General features: G+C 42.1%; 1 protein-coding gene across 1 annotated transcript in view; it reads left to right on the forward strand.

The window, feature by feature from the left end:
- The first annotated feature begins 920 nt into the window (after window positions 1-920).
- Window positions 921-16,217, forward strand: part of LOC143777059 (sodium- and chloride-dependent betaine transporter-like) — a 29,025-nt gene continuing 13,728 nt past the window's right edge. Inside the window, exons 1-7 of the mRNA XM_077267000.1 lie at window positions 921-974; window positions 8,386-8,580; window positions 8,866-9,000; window positions 11,033-11,173; window positions 12,142-12,223; window positions 12,608-12,740; window positions 13,134-13,268. Of these exons, the coding sequence (XP_077123115.1) occupies window positions 935-974; window positions 8,386-8,580; window positions 8,866-9,000; window positions 11,033-11,173; window positions 12,142-12,223; window positions 12,608-12,740; window positions 13,134-13,268 (861 nt within the window). The 5' untranslated portion in view covers window positions 921-934. The remainder of the gene's footprint in view (window positions 975-8,385; window positions 8,581-8,865; window positions 9,001-11,032; window positions 11,174-12,141; window positions 12,224-12,607; window positions 12,741-13,133; window positions 13,269-16,217) is intronic.

The raw sequence follows: 16,217 nt of genomic DNA on the forward strand, positions 1-16,217 counted from the left end.
TTGTGAGGACCTTACCGAGAAGCTCAGCACGGAGGTACTACAACACCCAGGCGCTAGAGGAAGGATACTGATTTCCACCTGGATAAGGGGACTCTGGATTTGCCTTCAGACCGGCCGGACTCTGCCTGCCCTGTGGTCTGTACCCTGGACTGTGGATCCTGAAGCCTTCAGTAAAAGGTAAAGAGACTGCAACCTTGTGTCCTCGTTATTCACTGCACCTTACATCATCCACCATCACCATCTACACTTCCGGGAAGCCCTGGGGATACACTTCACCTGTGGGAAGGTATACCATCTAGCTGCCATAACATCACCCCAGCGGACCCCTAAGCAGCGTCGGTCACCCTGACCGAATACCACAGGTGGCGTCACGAACACTACCCCTTTAAAGACCTTTCCCAAAACCATAAAATCTCTTCCTTTTATCGGACGTCCCCCGAAGGGCCACGGACCGGGTCGGGCCACCGTGACATCCCCGCAGAACACTGAAGGACCCGGTGCCGAGTACCTGATTGCCCTTACGTGGGGGCGCTCCAAATGCAATAATCTGTCTGATGAAAGGAGGATGTGAAGAATTGTTTTAATAAAAGTATCAGAGGAGGATGTGAACAATCATTCTGATAAAAGGATTAGAGGGTAATATCAATAAGACTTTTGAAGAACAGGCAATCCACAGTCAACGCTGGTGTTCAACTAACGTGCAGAAGCTCAGCTAGTGCCACGTGGTGCCACGGCGCACATGGTGCCCGCCATATATCCATACACAGGGTACCACAGAGAGTGTATATAGGGCAGCCAAGACACCGCATAAAATACCAGCCATTGAGATGTCTTCCATGTGATTCCTCCTTCTCCTGCCACCGTCGCCTGTGCCCGAGGGAGGAGGATGGATTGCCACCAAACAAGTTTTCAGAAGAGCTTGGATGCAGTGGAGATGGCAGCTCCATGTGGGCAGGTGACGGGCAATCTTCCAGGTAAGAAGCTTTTATCGTATATTATATATTCCCCATAAAGACTATATAGCACCGCTCCTTGCTGATATCACAGTGGTATATAGCAGCATACAGAAAGCACAGACCAGCACCATGCAGTGTCGCCATAATGGCGCCATATGGAAAGCATAACAGTGCCATATGGTGCCTACAGAACACTGCCCTGCAAAACATAAAGGCACAGTGCAGTGCAAAGTAGGACAATACAGAGAGCACATAACAGTACAATATAGTGCCTGTATAATAGTGCCATACAGAGAGAACATATCAGTACAATATAGTGCCTGTATAATAGTGCCATACAGAGAGCACATAACAGTACAATATAGTGCCTGTATAATAGTACCATACAGAGAGCACATAACAGTACAATATAGTGCCTGTATAATAGTGCCATACAGAGAGCACATAACAGTACAATATAGTGCCTGTATAATAGTGCCATACAGAGAGCACATAACAGTACAATATAGTGCCTGTATAATAGTGCCATACAGAGAGCATATAACAGTACAATATAGTGCCTGTATAATAGTGCCATACAGAGAGCACATAACAGTACAATATAGTGCCTATATAATAGTGCCATACAGAGAGCACATAACAGTACAATATAGTGCCTATATAATAGTGCCATACAGAGAGAACATAACAGTACAATATAGTGCCTATATAATAGTGCCATACATAGCGCATATAACAGTACAATATAGTGTCTATATAATAGTGCCATACAGAGAGCACACAACAGTACAATATAGTGCCTATATAATAGTGCCATACATAGCACATATAACAGTACAATATAGTGCCTGTATAATAGTGCCATACAGAGAGAACATATCAGTACAATATAGTGCCTGTATAATAGTGCCATACAGAGAGCACATAACAGTACAATATAGTGCCTGTATAATAGTGCCATACAGAGAGCACATAACAGTACAATATAGTGCCTGTATAATAGTGCCATACAGAGAGCACATAACAGTACAATATAGTGCCTGTATAATAGTGCCATACAGAGAGCATATAACAGTACAATATAGTGCCTGTATAATAGTGCCATACAGAGAGCACATAACAGTACAATATAGTGCCTATATAATAGTGCCATACAGAGAGCACATAACAGTACAATATAGTGCCTATATAATAGTGCCATACAGAGAGCATATAACAGTACAATATAGTGCCTGTATAATAGTGCCATACAGAGAGAACATATCAGTACAATATAGTGCCTGTATAATAGTGCCATACAGAGAGCACATAACAGTACAATATAGTGCCTGTATAATAGTGCCATACAGAGAGCATATAACAGTACAATATAGTGCCTGTATAATAGTGCCATACAGAGAGCACATAACAGTACAATATAGTGCCTATATAATAGTGCCATACAGAGAGCACATAACAGTACAATATAGTGCCTATATAATAGTGCCATACAGAGAGCACATAACAGTACAATATAGTGCCTGTATAATAGTGCCATACAGAGAGAACATATCAGTACAATATAGTGCCTGTATAATAGTGCCATACAGAGAGCACATAACAGTACAATATAGTGCCTGTATAATAGTGCCATACAGAGAGCATATAACAGTACAATATAGTGCCTATATAATAGTGCCATACAGAGAGCACATAACAGTACAATATAGTGCCTGTATAATAGTGCCATACAGAGAGAACATAACAGTACAATATAGTGCCTGTATAATAGTGCCATACAGAGAGCATATAACAGTACAATATAGTGCCTGTATAATAGTACCATACAGAGAGCACATAACAGTACAATACAGTGCCTATATAATAGTGCCATACAAAGAGCACATAACAGTACAATATAGTGCCTATATAATAGTGCCATACAGAGAGCACATAACAGTACAATACAGCGCCTATATAATAGTGCCATACATAGCGCATATAACAGTACAATATAGTGTCTATATAATAGTGCCATACAGAGAGCACATAACAGTACAATACAGTGCCTATATAATAGTGCCATACATAGCGCATATAACAGTACAATACAGCGCCTATATAATAGTGCCATACATAGCGCATATAACAGTACAATATAGTGCCTATATAATAGTGCCATACAGAGAGCACATAACAGTACAATATAGTGCCTATATAATAGTGCCATACAGAGAGCACATAACAGTACAATACAGTGCCTATATAATAGTGCCATACATAGCGCATATAACAGTACAATACAGCGCCTATATAATAGTGCCATACATAGCGCATATAACAGTACAATATAGTGTCTATATAATAGTGCCATACAGAGAGCATATAACAGTACAATACAGCGCCTATATAATAGTGCCATACATAGCGCATATAACAGTACAATATAGTGTCTATATAATAGTGCCATACAGAGAGCACATAACAGTACAATACAGTGCCTATATAATAGTGCCATACATAGCGCATATAACAGTACAATATAGTGTCTATATAATAGTGCCATACAGAGAGCACATAACAGTACAATATAGTGCCTATATAATAGTGCCATACATAGCGCATATAACAGTACAATATAGTGCCTATATAATAGTGCCATACAGAGAGCACATAACAGTACAATACAGTGCCTACATAATAGTGCCATACATAGCACACATAACAGTACAATACAGTGCCTATATAATAGTGCCATACATAGCGCATATAACAGTACAATATAGTGTCTATATAATAGTGCCATACAGAGAGCACATAACAGTACAATACAGTGCCTATATAATAGTGCCATACAGAGAGCACACAACAGTACAATATAGTGCCTATATAATAGTGCCATACATAGCGCATATAACAGTACAATATAGTGTCTATATAATAGTGCCATACAGAGAGCACACAACAGTACAATATAGTGCCTATATAATAGTGCCATACATAGCGCATATAACAGTACAATATAATGCCTATATACTAGTGCCATACAGAGAGCACATAACAGTACAATATAGTGCCTATATAATAGTGCCATACATAGCGCATATAACAGTACAATATAGTGCCTATATAATAGTGCCATACAGAATGCAGGCAGCAGTACCATAGAGTGCCTTCATAACAACACAATACATAATGCACACATTAGTGCTATATAGAGCAATACAGAAATCCCTGTACAGTGCTTACACTAAAGTACCATGTCTACAGTATGTCTGTAAAATGCAGTAGAATTAATGGTGCTATATAAGTGAGTAAAATAAATAAATAAAAATAAATACTGACAGCGCATGAAAGCACCAGCCTGCATGATAGTTCCATAAATAAATTACATAACAATACCGTACACTGCCTACACAATGACACCAGACAAAGCAAGCAGCAATACTGTACACTGCCTAAATAATAGCACCACGGTATACATATGTTATACTGGCAGCATATGGAGGCAGCATAATGGTACCATAGTGTGCCCACATGGCAGTACAACAAGACCATCACATTGCCCCGTACTGACCCAATATGTAACAAATGAATGAGTAGAAGAAACCCCTGAGGACTCCATGGCTCGGCGAAACCACACACATCCTATAAGTATGTGCTGCACCATACAGTGCACAATAATAATAGGGCCATACAGTGCACAATAATAATAGAGCCATACAGTGCACAATAATAATAGAGCCATACAGTGCACAATAGTAATAGGGCAATACAGTGCACAATAGTAATAGGGCAATACAGTGCACAAAAATAATAGAGCCATACAGTGCACAATAATAACAGGGCCATACAGTGCACAATAATAATAGAGCCATACAGTGCACAATAGTAATAGGGCAATACAGTGCACAATAATAATAGGGCCATACAGTGCACAATAATAATAGGGCCATACAGTGCACAATAATAATAGGGCCATACAGTGCACAATAATAATAGGGCCATACAGTGCACAATAGTAATAGGGCAATACAGTGCACAAAAATAGTAGAGCCATACAGTGCACAATAATAATAGGGCCATACAGTGCACAATAATAATAGAGCCATACAGTGCACAATAGTAATAGGGCCATACAGTGCACAATAATAATAGGGTCATACAGTGCACAATAATAATAGGGCCATACAGTGCACAATAATAATAGGGCCATACAGTGCACAATAATAATATGGCCATACAGCGCACAATAATAATAGGGCCATACAGTGCACAATAATAATATGGCCATACAGCGCACAATAATAATAGGGCCATACAGTGCACAATAATAATAGGGCCATACAGCGCACAATAATAATAGGGTCATGCAGTGCACAATAATAATAGGGCCATGCAGTGCACAATAATAATAGGGCCATACAGTGCACAATAATAATAGGGCCATACAGCGCACAATAGTAATAGGGCCATACAGCGCACAATAGTAATAGGGCCATACAGTGCACAATAATAATAGGGCCATGCAGTGCACAATAATAATAGGGCCATACAGTGCACAATAATAATAGGGCCATACAGCGCACAATAGTAATAGGGCCATAAGGTGCACAATAATAATAGGGCCATACAGTGCACAATAATAATAGGGCCATACAGCGCACAATAGTAATAGGGCCATACAGTGCACAATAATAATAGGGCCATACAGCGCACAATAATAATAGGGCCATACAGCGCACAATAGTAATAGGGCCATAAGGTGCACAATAATAATAGGGCCATACAGCGCACAATAATAATAGGGCCATGCAGTGCACAATAATAATAGGGCCATACAGTGCATAGGGCCATACAGCGCACAATAGTAATAGGGCCATAAGGTGCACAATAATAATAGGGCCATACAGTGCACAATAGTAATAGGGCCATGCAGTGCACAATAATAATAGGGCCATACAGTGCACAATAGTAATAGGGCCATACAGCACATTAAGAAAACATTCCAATGTCACCCTGCTGCCTAGGATGGAGATAGTGATCATTTCTTCTGACACACTGACACAATTATTGAGGTGATTACAAAAAGCTTTCATTCCATTGTTGTGTGACGTGAGAGCCCCCTATATAAGATGGCAGAATATTTTAGGAGGATTTCCCCTTTAATTCATGCCCTTCATCTCTGTAATAATTAATACTAGTTGGCTTATGCAAAATTTTCGCACATTGGTTGTCGGGGTGCAGGCAATCTCAGGAAAATCAAGCTGGTCAAATGTAAATGTCTTTAATGAGATGATGAACACAGAGAGGTATGTGTCTCACTGATATCTATATATATATATATATATATATATATATATATATATATATACACTCACCGGCCACTTTATTAGGTACACCATGCTAGTAACGGGTTGGACCCCCTTTTGCCTTCAGAACTGCCTCAATTCTTCGTGGCATAGATTCAACAAGGTGCTGGAAGCATTCCTCAGAGATTTTGGTCCATATTGACATGATGGCATCACACAGTTGCCGCAGATTTGTCGGCTGCACATCCCAAAGATGCTCCATACAAGGCAGGATGGATCCATGCTTTCATGTTGTTTACGCCAAATTCTGACCCTACCATCCGAATGTCGCAGCAGAAATCGAGACTCATCAGACCAAGCAACGTTTTTCCAATCTTCTACTGTCCAATTTCGATGAGCTTGTACAAATTGTAGCCTCAGTTTCCTGTTCTTAGCTGAAAGGAGTGGTACCCGGTGTGGTCTTCTGCTGCTGTAGCCCATCTGCCTCAAAGTTCGACGCACTGTGCGTTCAGAGATGCTCTTAGGCCTACCTTGGTTGTAACGGGTGGCGATTTGAGTCACTGTTGCCTTTCTATCAGCTCGAACCAGTCTGCCCATTCTCCTCTGACCTCTGGCATCAACAAGGCATTTCCGCCCACAGAACTGCCGCTCACTGGATTTTTTTTCTTTTTCGGACCATTCTCAGTAAACCCTAGAGATGGTTGTGCGTGAAAATCCCAGTAGATCAGCAGTTTCTGAAATACTCAGACCAGCCCTTCTGGCACCAACAACCATGCCACGTTCAAAGGCACTCAAACCACCTTTCTTCCCCATACTGATGCTCGGTTTGAACTGCAGGAGATTGTCTTGACCATGTCTACATGCCTAAATGCACTGAGTTGCCGCCATGTGATTGGCTGATTAGAAATTAAGTGTTAACAAGAAGTTGGACAGGTGTACCTAATAAAGTGGCCGGTGAGTGTATATAGACTGTATATATGTTTTCACGAATATCTGAGCCCATGGATCCATTCTATTTCCATTTTGCAAGCCAGCGATAAAATGTCGCCATACGGATGTCACACAGATGATTAAATGTGAGAAAATCGCCTCCTCGCACTGCACATGACATACGGATCACGGCTCAGGGAACATTTCTGCGATTCTCGTCCGATTTTTTTATATGTTGTGTGTGACTCCAGCCTAATGGAGATCCCCCAACATTAAACATAATGGTATTTTACTTACTGATCAGAAGGGGTCTGATTGTCAGGACCTTGCAAAAGAACAGGGGCAGCAGCATTTGTTTCCCCTCCACAGCAGCACTGCCATCTATCTGCAGTGTAGGGTAGTGCAGCACAGCCCTATGTATGTGACCGGAGCAGCTCCCTGTACAGCAGTGCCACAGTGACAGTAAAAATGATGAAGGAGAATTGACCCCATAACTGAGCGTATTTACACCATTATATAATAACTGGGAATATCCCTTTAAAAATAAAAAAGTAATATCTGCAGACTATTTTACCTTTTTTGGATTTTTTTTTTCAATTTTTGCAAGTTTGTTTCCACCAATCTCTCCCATCGGGAAACAATGTACAGTCTGAGTTATGTCAACGCTGCAGTTTTTTACTTGGAACCAGAGGTGACTCCAGGTCACCAATAAGCTGCAACCTTAGAAGGAAGATAGACTTTTCAATGACTGTCCAATAATATGGAAAATCTGATGGTTCATTTATATCTTCAGTTTTAAAGCTGAAGTTTTAAACAGGTAAAGTTTTACTTTTATTCTACTTCCACATATGTAGCAAATATTTTATATGTACCTGCCTGAAATCGGCCGGGCAAGGAGTTTGGCAAGCTGGAAAGCCCCCAAGGCAAATGTTAGGATTTGTTTCAGCTTTGTGCTTCTATGCTTTGGGGTAGTGTGGTGCCACCTGCAGGTATTTTTCCTTACTGCAGGTTTATGAAAATGAATGTTTAAACTGTATTTTGTGATCACATCGTGGATGTGTGGTTTGTTTGGCTATTTTCTTGCTGAAGGGGGCAAGTTTACCTTTCAAATTGTGTATCATTTGTGTGTGTGGGTGCAGTATGAACGGAGATACAAAGGAATCACCCAAAAAGAAATAATATAGAAGGATTTGTGTCTTCGTCACTAGGTTCTTCGGAGGGCGAACCAACCATCAGTGATCTGGAGACGCTGCCTCCTCCGAGCCAAGAAGCCCCACAGTCTGAGCTAAAGGAGCGAGGGCAATGGGGGAGCAGAGTGGAGTTCATTCTGTCTGTCGTGGGAGGAATTGTGGGTCTGGGAAATATCTGGAGATTCCCTTATTTATGCTACAAAAATGGCGGAGGTGAGAGAGAAAGATTCAGTGTGTTGTGAAGAATGCACAAAAAAAATACCAAAATAAATCCCTCCATCCACATCCGGAGCTGTATTCATAGTTCTGCAGAGCAGCACTTGGAATCCATCATCATTCTGTAAAGACAATGATCCTCCCGGGTGCAGCAGGGACGTTTGTGGAATTGGCGCCTGAGAGCTAACAGGGAGCCAGCAAGGTGTGAGTGGGGAATAAAGAGTTTAAAGGAAAAGATTTTATTTATTTATTTTTTTATTATTCGTCCCTCTCACTCCATAGGTGCGTTTTTCATCCCGTACCTCATATTTCTACTTACATGCGGCATTCCCATCTTCTTCCTTGAGATTGCACTGGGTCAATACACTACCCAGGGACCAGTCACTGCCTGGATTAAAATCTGCCCCTTGTTTTCCGGTAAGTCCTGTAGAAAATGGTCATCATTTAGACAACGTAAGGTTGTGCCAGGAGGGTGATGTAGACAGTCGGCGCTATAGTTAGAGCTAACCTCCTGCTCCAATTCTTCTTCATACATGTCGGTCTTCCCGTTCATCCACTCAGTGCAGATTAAACCTTGGAACAAGTTGCAGTCAGACTGGTTATACTGGTGGAGGAGTTACCGGGTGTTATCTGCCATCTCTTCCAGCTAAAAGAACATTGGGGCGGAAGAAGTGGTGTTTCGCCCGAGAACCTCCTTACAATGCATCCAAACGAGAGCCAACAGATACTGTGTGGGCACAGCTGTCTTCAGAAAGATCCCTTTAAAGAGGTTTTCCCATGTGGGACATTTCTAGCATATCCATTGTCGTGACTCCCATCCATCTTAAGAACGGGGTTCAATTAGTGGAGAAGCGGCCGCGCATGCGCAGTTACCACTTTTCTGACAAAGCTCCATTCTTTAGGGATAGGTCATTTTTTATGGGGAGTCCACTGCTGGGAGAACGGGGCCTCGTGGCCCAATATTGCTAGTGGAGCCGTGGCCTGGCATGCTCGTAAATGGGACTATCATACAAGTGAATGGAGAAAACTGCACATTCACAGCTGACTCTACCATGTCAAAGTGCAGTTGCCTCTTTAGTGGAAAGGCTCCATTATTCAGTTATGGGTTATTTTTTATTGGACGTCCACTGCTCGGAGACTGAAGCCTCATGGCCCAAACTTGTTAGTGGAGTAGTGGCCTCATATGTACAAAGATGAAAATATCATACAAGTGAATGGAGAAAACTGCACATTCGCAGCTGACTCTACCCTATTACCTCTTTAGTGAAAAGGCTCCATTCTTTAGTTACGGGTTATTTTTTATTGGACGTCCAATGCTGGGAGACTGGAGCCTCATGGCCCAAACTTGTTAGTGGAGTAGTGGCCTCATATGTACAAAGATGAAAATATCATACAAGTGAATGGAGAAAACTGCACATTCGCAGCTGACTCTACCCTATTGCCTCTTTAGTGGAAAGGCTCCATTCTTTAGTTACGGGTTATTTTTTATTGGACGTCCACTGCTCGGAGACTGGAGCCTCATGGCCCAAACTTGCTAGTGGAACAATGGCCTCATATGCATGAAAATGAAAAAATCATACAAGTGAATGGAGAAAACTGCACATTTGCAGCTGACTCTACCCTGACAAAGCATTGTTTAGACGTGGGTCATTGTTATTGTAAGTCCACTGGTGGGACCTACATCTACCTTGAGATAGGAGCCACTTCGTACACTCCTGTCAGTGGGGAAGTTACAGTATATGTGTGAAATTGGAAATATCACACAAGTAAATAGAGAGAAAAGCCCCCGCTCAGCCTCTTCTCCACTGACAAAGCCACGTTCTCTAGATGTAGGTCATTTTTATGCTGCGATCCACACCTATCTTAAGAATGGGGCCTGTCAGGAAATAGTATTGCATGCAGAAAATTGGAAATACATACAGATAAATGGGGAGAAAAGCCCATGCATAGCTCACTGTCTACTGACAAGGCCCCGTTCTGTAGATGCGAGTCATGCTTGTGGAAAGTTTAGCGCTGGGACCCACATCTCTCTCAATATCGGGGACCAATTGCATGATCCTATAGAGAAATGGCAGCGCATGCAAAAAATGAAAACCCCTGTAAACGCTAATGTCGAGAACCTCACATGCACGGCCCCCGCTCCACTGACAAAGCGCCTTTATCTAGATTTAGGTCTGGGACCCTTATGTATCTAAAAAACGGGGCCTTATTTAATGCCACTTCCATCTATCAGAGATTGGCCAGATGGTAGTAACCATTTCACAGAACCAAAGTCAAGTATTTTTAAGAGACGTTTGGGACTATAAACACAAGCAGGACAGAATGTGAAGAACGACATTGTGTGAAAGCAATAAATGCCCGATCCAGGAGCCATTAAAAATCGAGGACGCGAATCCCTCATTGGAGAAGTCGATCTTGGGTTGATTTTCTTTCTGTTCTTCTTTTGCAGGCATTGGATACGGCACCATGGTAATGTCATTCCTGGTCAATATCTACTATATCATAATATTGGCATGGTCGTTTTTTTACCTTTTCAACTCATTTGTCTCCCGTCTGCCCTGGGCCAGCTGTAACAACACCTGGAACACAGGTATCTAGAGCCTATGCTGCAGTCAGTGGACACTTGTACTTTTTACATGGATGATTCGCTCTCGAGTAGTTTCCTTTAAAAAAAAACCCTCAATCAACTCTTGAGGGCACTACCCTCCATCAAGGGTCACAATTCTTCTACCCCTAGACCCAATTATTAGGAGTCCTAGCTGTCCCCAGATTGTGATCTTGTGGGCACCAACCATCTTTGTCCAAACCATGATCTCAAGGTCTACGAAGTTTGGTCTCCAAATTACTCCTATATCTCTAGTGTCATAGATCTATGTGGACCCAGCAATAGGCGCTCCGCTCGCCCCAGGCTGGTTCCAGTGGAGCAGCTGATCCATACTCTTGGGGTCAAACCTCTTCTTCAATTATGTGCATCTACCAGCTGCCGAAACAAATGTAGCCGTCCAACTTCATCCAGAAGCCCAATCACAGTATGGTGGCATGGACATCTTGAAGCTTCTGGACCTACTTCTCAGGTTCCCTCTGCAACTGACAGCCAAGAAGGCTGCAACATCCTTACCCGTAGAGTATTGTGAACTGATGATGGGGAACCTGCAAAGAAAACAGTACTAAGTACCCAGCACACCATGAAAAATAATGTAAATTACATGTGGGCAGGACTAGAGAACTTCCAAGCAGTTTCTAAGATGAAGGGATTGTCCAATTGTCCAAAATTCTTTTCAAAATGAATCTTTTTTAATATATTAAAAAAAGGAAGTTCACTGGTTCTAACGCTTCACTTCTGCTCTTCTGGTGGTCTTCTTGGGGCTGTGGTGGTCTCTGCTAGGCTGTTATGGTGACCACATCCTATTCTGGCCTGATCTGGAGTGACAGGCATTATTGGAGCCAGGGAGTTACTTACCTAAATCCTACATTTTGGCCAATGCTACGTTCCGACAATGACTTGGTGTTGTCTAATGGTCTTTATATGAATATTTTAATAAATGTTCTTCTCCTCAGAAAACTGCATGGAATTCACTCACAAAGAAGAAAATTGGAGCCGCACCATGAACCACACAAGTCCAGAAGTGGAATTTTGGGAGTAAGTCAATTATTTTCGCTACAAACATCCCAGCCCAACTCACCCACCTCATGCCCTCCACACTGATGTATCTTCTAAGCAAACAACCCTCCTAGTTACCTGTGTCTCCTCGTAGCCCCTTAGGACAATGTGTTGGCCCAATTCATCGGTGTCACCATTCTTATCTCCTGACTCATTCTGGCCAAGGCAAGGAGCTCTCTCCCAAAGGACCCCACTGCAGTAGCCCGGTCTATCTCCATGCTATGGATGCCCTTGGCGTTCAGAACAATTCTGGTCAGGTTCCCTCTGCAACTGACAGTGAAGATGTCGGCAACCTCCGTCCCACAGAATCTCACTGTCGCAACTTCATTACTTTCAATGATCTACAATTATTGATCTCCTCAGGAGAAGGACTCTGGGCCTCACAGACGGCATTGATAACCTTGGATCTATTAGATGGGAGCTCGCTCTGTGTCTTCTCCTTGGCTGGATCATATGTTACTTCTGTATCTGGAAAGGAGTAAAAACCACTGGAAAGGTGAGTGCAAAACAGGTGTAAATGTAGCACGCGGGGGGATGTGAGAGCCAATATTAGATTACCTATGAGCTGAGCTCCAGTACCCAGGAGCGGCCACTACACAGCACCAATGTTCACGTATGGCCGATGATGATGATGATGATGATGGTTGGGGTCTCGGATGTCTCTGCTCACCAATCTGATATTGATGATATATGTAACTAAAGCTCAGAAAAATCTTTTAAATGATTATCTTGTAATAGATCTTCTAGGAAAATCCTGGCATGTTTTTCAGGACAATCAGCAGCTTAACCCTATGCGCAACAAAACATGTAATTAACATGAGATTTTCCAGAAAAAAAGGAAAAATATAGATTTCTTCAATTTTGGCACCTCCTGTTCTGCCGTCCACAGGTTGTGTATTTTACTTCAACATTTCCCTATGTTATGCTCATCATCCTGCTGATCCGCGGCGTCACACTGCCCGGGGCTTCTAATGGCATCTTGTTCTATCTAAAACCAGATACTTCCCGACTAAAGGACCCGCAGGTGAGCAATGACCTAAACCAGGGAGGCGAGAGCATCCACTGTATCGTCAGGATCTACATATTGCACTTATTATAAGGAAAAATAGTATTATAGTAGTTATATTCTTGGACATAGGAGCAGTATTATAGTAGTTATATTCTTGTACATAGGAGCAGTATTATAGTAGTTATATTCTTGTACATAGGGGCAGTATTATAGTAGTTAAATTCTTGTACATAGGGGGCAGTATTATAGTAGTTATATTCTTGTACATAGGGGCAGTATTATAGTAGTTATATTCTTGTACATAGGGGCAGTATTATAGTAGTTATATTCTTGTACATAGGAGGCAGTATTATAGTAGTTATATTCTTGTACATAGAAGCAGTATTATAGTAGTTATATTCTTGTACATAGGAGCAGTATTATAGTAGTTATATTCTTGTACATAGGAGCAGTATTATAGTAGTTATAGTCTTGTACATAGGGGGCAGTATTATAGTAGTTATATTCCTGTACATAGGGACAGTATTATAGTAGTTATATTCTTGTACATAGGGGCAGTATTATAGTAGTTGTATTCTTGTACATAGGGGGCAGTATTATAGTAGTTATATTCCTGTACATAGGGACAGTATTATAGTAGTTATATTCTTGTACATAGGGGCAGTATTATAGTAGTTATATTCCTGTACATAGGGGCAGTATTATAGTAGTTATATTCTTGTACATAGGGGCAGTATTATAGTAGTTATATTCTTGTACATAGGAGCAGTATTATAGTAGTTATATTCTTGTACATAGGGGCAGTATTATAGTAGTTATATTCTTGTACATAGGGGGCAGTATTATAGTAGTTATATTCTTGTACATAGGGGCAGTATTATAGTAGTTATATTCTTGTACATAGGAGCAGTATTATAGTAGTTATATTCTTGTACATAGGGGCAGTATTATAGTAGTTATATTCTTGTACATAGGGGCAGTATTATAGTAGTTATATTCTTGTACATAGGGGGCAGTATTATAGTAGTTATATTCTTGTACATAGAAGCAGTATTATAGTAGTTATATTCTTGTACATAGGAGCAGTATTATAGTAGTTATATTCTTGTACATAGGAGCAGTATTATAGTAGTTATAGTCTTGTACATAGGGGCAGTATTATAGTAGTTATATTCTTGTACATTGGGCAGTATTATAGTAGTTATATTCTTGTACATAGGAGCAGTATTATAGTAGTTATATTCTTGTACATAAGGGCAGTTGTTATGACCCCAATGGCGAGGGTCTCAGAGGAACGTGGAAGTCTGCAGAATACAAAAATCCAGCTCATAGGGCAGTGGTAACTGGGTTGACCATATATCTACTCCTAACGCCAACACTAGAAGTAGCCGGGGATCATTCCTACGTTGATTCTAGATGACACGCGCCAGCCGGAGAATCTAGCTACCCCTAGTAGAGGAAAACAAAGACCTTTCTTGCCTCCAGAGAAGGGGACCCCAAAGCTGGATAGAAGCCCCCCACAAATAATGACGGTGAGGTAAGAGGAAATGACAAACACAGAAATGAACCAGGTTTAGCACAGAGAGGCCCGCTTACTGATAGCAGAATAAAGAAAGGTAACTTATATGGTCAACAAAAACCCTATCAAAATCCACACTGGAAATTCAAGAACCCCCGAACCGTCTAACGGTCCGGGGGGAGAACACCAGCCCCCTAGAGCTTCCAGCAAAGGTCAGGATATAGATTTGGAACAAGCTGGACAAAAATACAAAACCAAAACAAATAGCAAAAAGCAAAAGGCAGACTTAGCTGATATAACTGGAACCAGGATCAGTAGACAAGAGCACAGAAGACTAGCTCTGATAACTACGTTGCCAGGCATTGAACTGAAGGACCAGGGAGCTTATATAGCAACACCCCTAACTAACGACCCAGGTGCGGATAAAAGGAATGACAGAAAAACCAGAGTCAAAAAACTAGTAACCACTAGAGGGAGCAAAAAGCAAATTCACAACAGTACCCCCCCCTTAGTGAGGGGTCACCGAACCCTCACCACGACCACCAGGGCGATCAGGATGAGCGGCATGAAAGGCACGAACTAAATCGGCCGCATGAACATCAGAGGCGACCACCCAGGAATTATCCTCCTGACCATAGCCCCTCCACTTGACCAGGTACTGAAGCCTCCGCCTGGAGAGGCGAGAATCCAAGATCTTCTCCACCACGTACTCCAACTCGCCCTCAACCAACACCGGAGCAGGAGGCTCAGCAGAAGGAACTACAGGCACAATGTACCGCCGCAACAAGGACCTATGAAATACATTGTGAATAGCAAACGACACAGGAAGATCCAGACGAAAAGATACAGGATTAAGGATTTCCAATATCTTGTAAGGCCCAATAAAACGAGGTTTAAATTTGGGAGAGGAGACCTTCATAGGAACAAAGCGGGAAGAAAGCCACACCAAATCCCCAACGCGTAGTCGGGGACCCACACCGCGGCGGCGGTTGGCAAAGCGCTGAGCCTTCTCCTGTGACAACTTCAAGTTGTCCACCACATGATTCCAGATCTGCTGCAACCTATCCACCACAGAATCCACCCCAGGACAGTCAGAAGGCTCCACATGACCCGAAGAAAAGCGAGGATGGAAACCAGAGTTGCAGAAAAAAGGCGAAACCAAGGTGGCGGAACTAGCCCGATTATTAAGGGCAAACTCAGCCAACGGCAAGAATGTCACCCAATCGTCCTGATCAGCAGAGACAAAACACCTCAAATAAGCCTCCAAAGTCTGATTGGTTCGCTCCGTCTGTCCATTAGTCTGAGGATGGAAAGCAGACGAAAACGACAAATCAATGCCCATCCTACTACAAAAGGATCGCCAGAACCTGGAAACGAACTGGGATCCTCTGTCTGACACAATATTCTCAGGGATGCCGTGCAAACGAACCACGTTCTGGAAAAAC

Source organism: Ranitomeya variabilis, chromosome 5 (genome assembly GCF_051348905.1).
Source record: "Ranitomeya variabilis isolate aRanVar5 chromosome 5, aRanVar5.hap1, whole genome shotgun sequence".
Taxonomy (NCBI): domain Eukaryota; kingdom Metazoa; phylum Chordata; class Amphibia; order Anura; family Dendrobatidae; genus Ranitomeya; species Ranitomeya variabilis.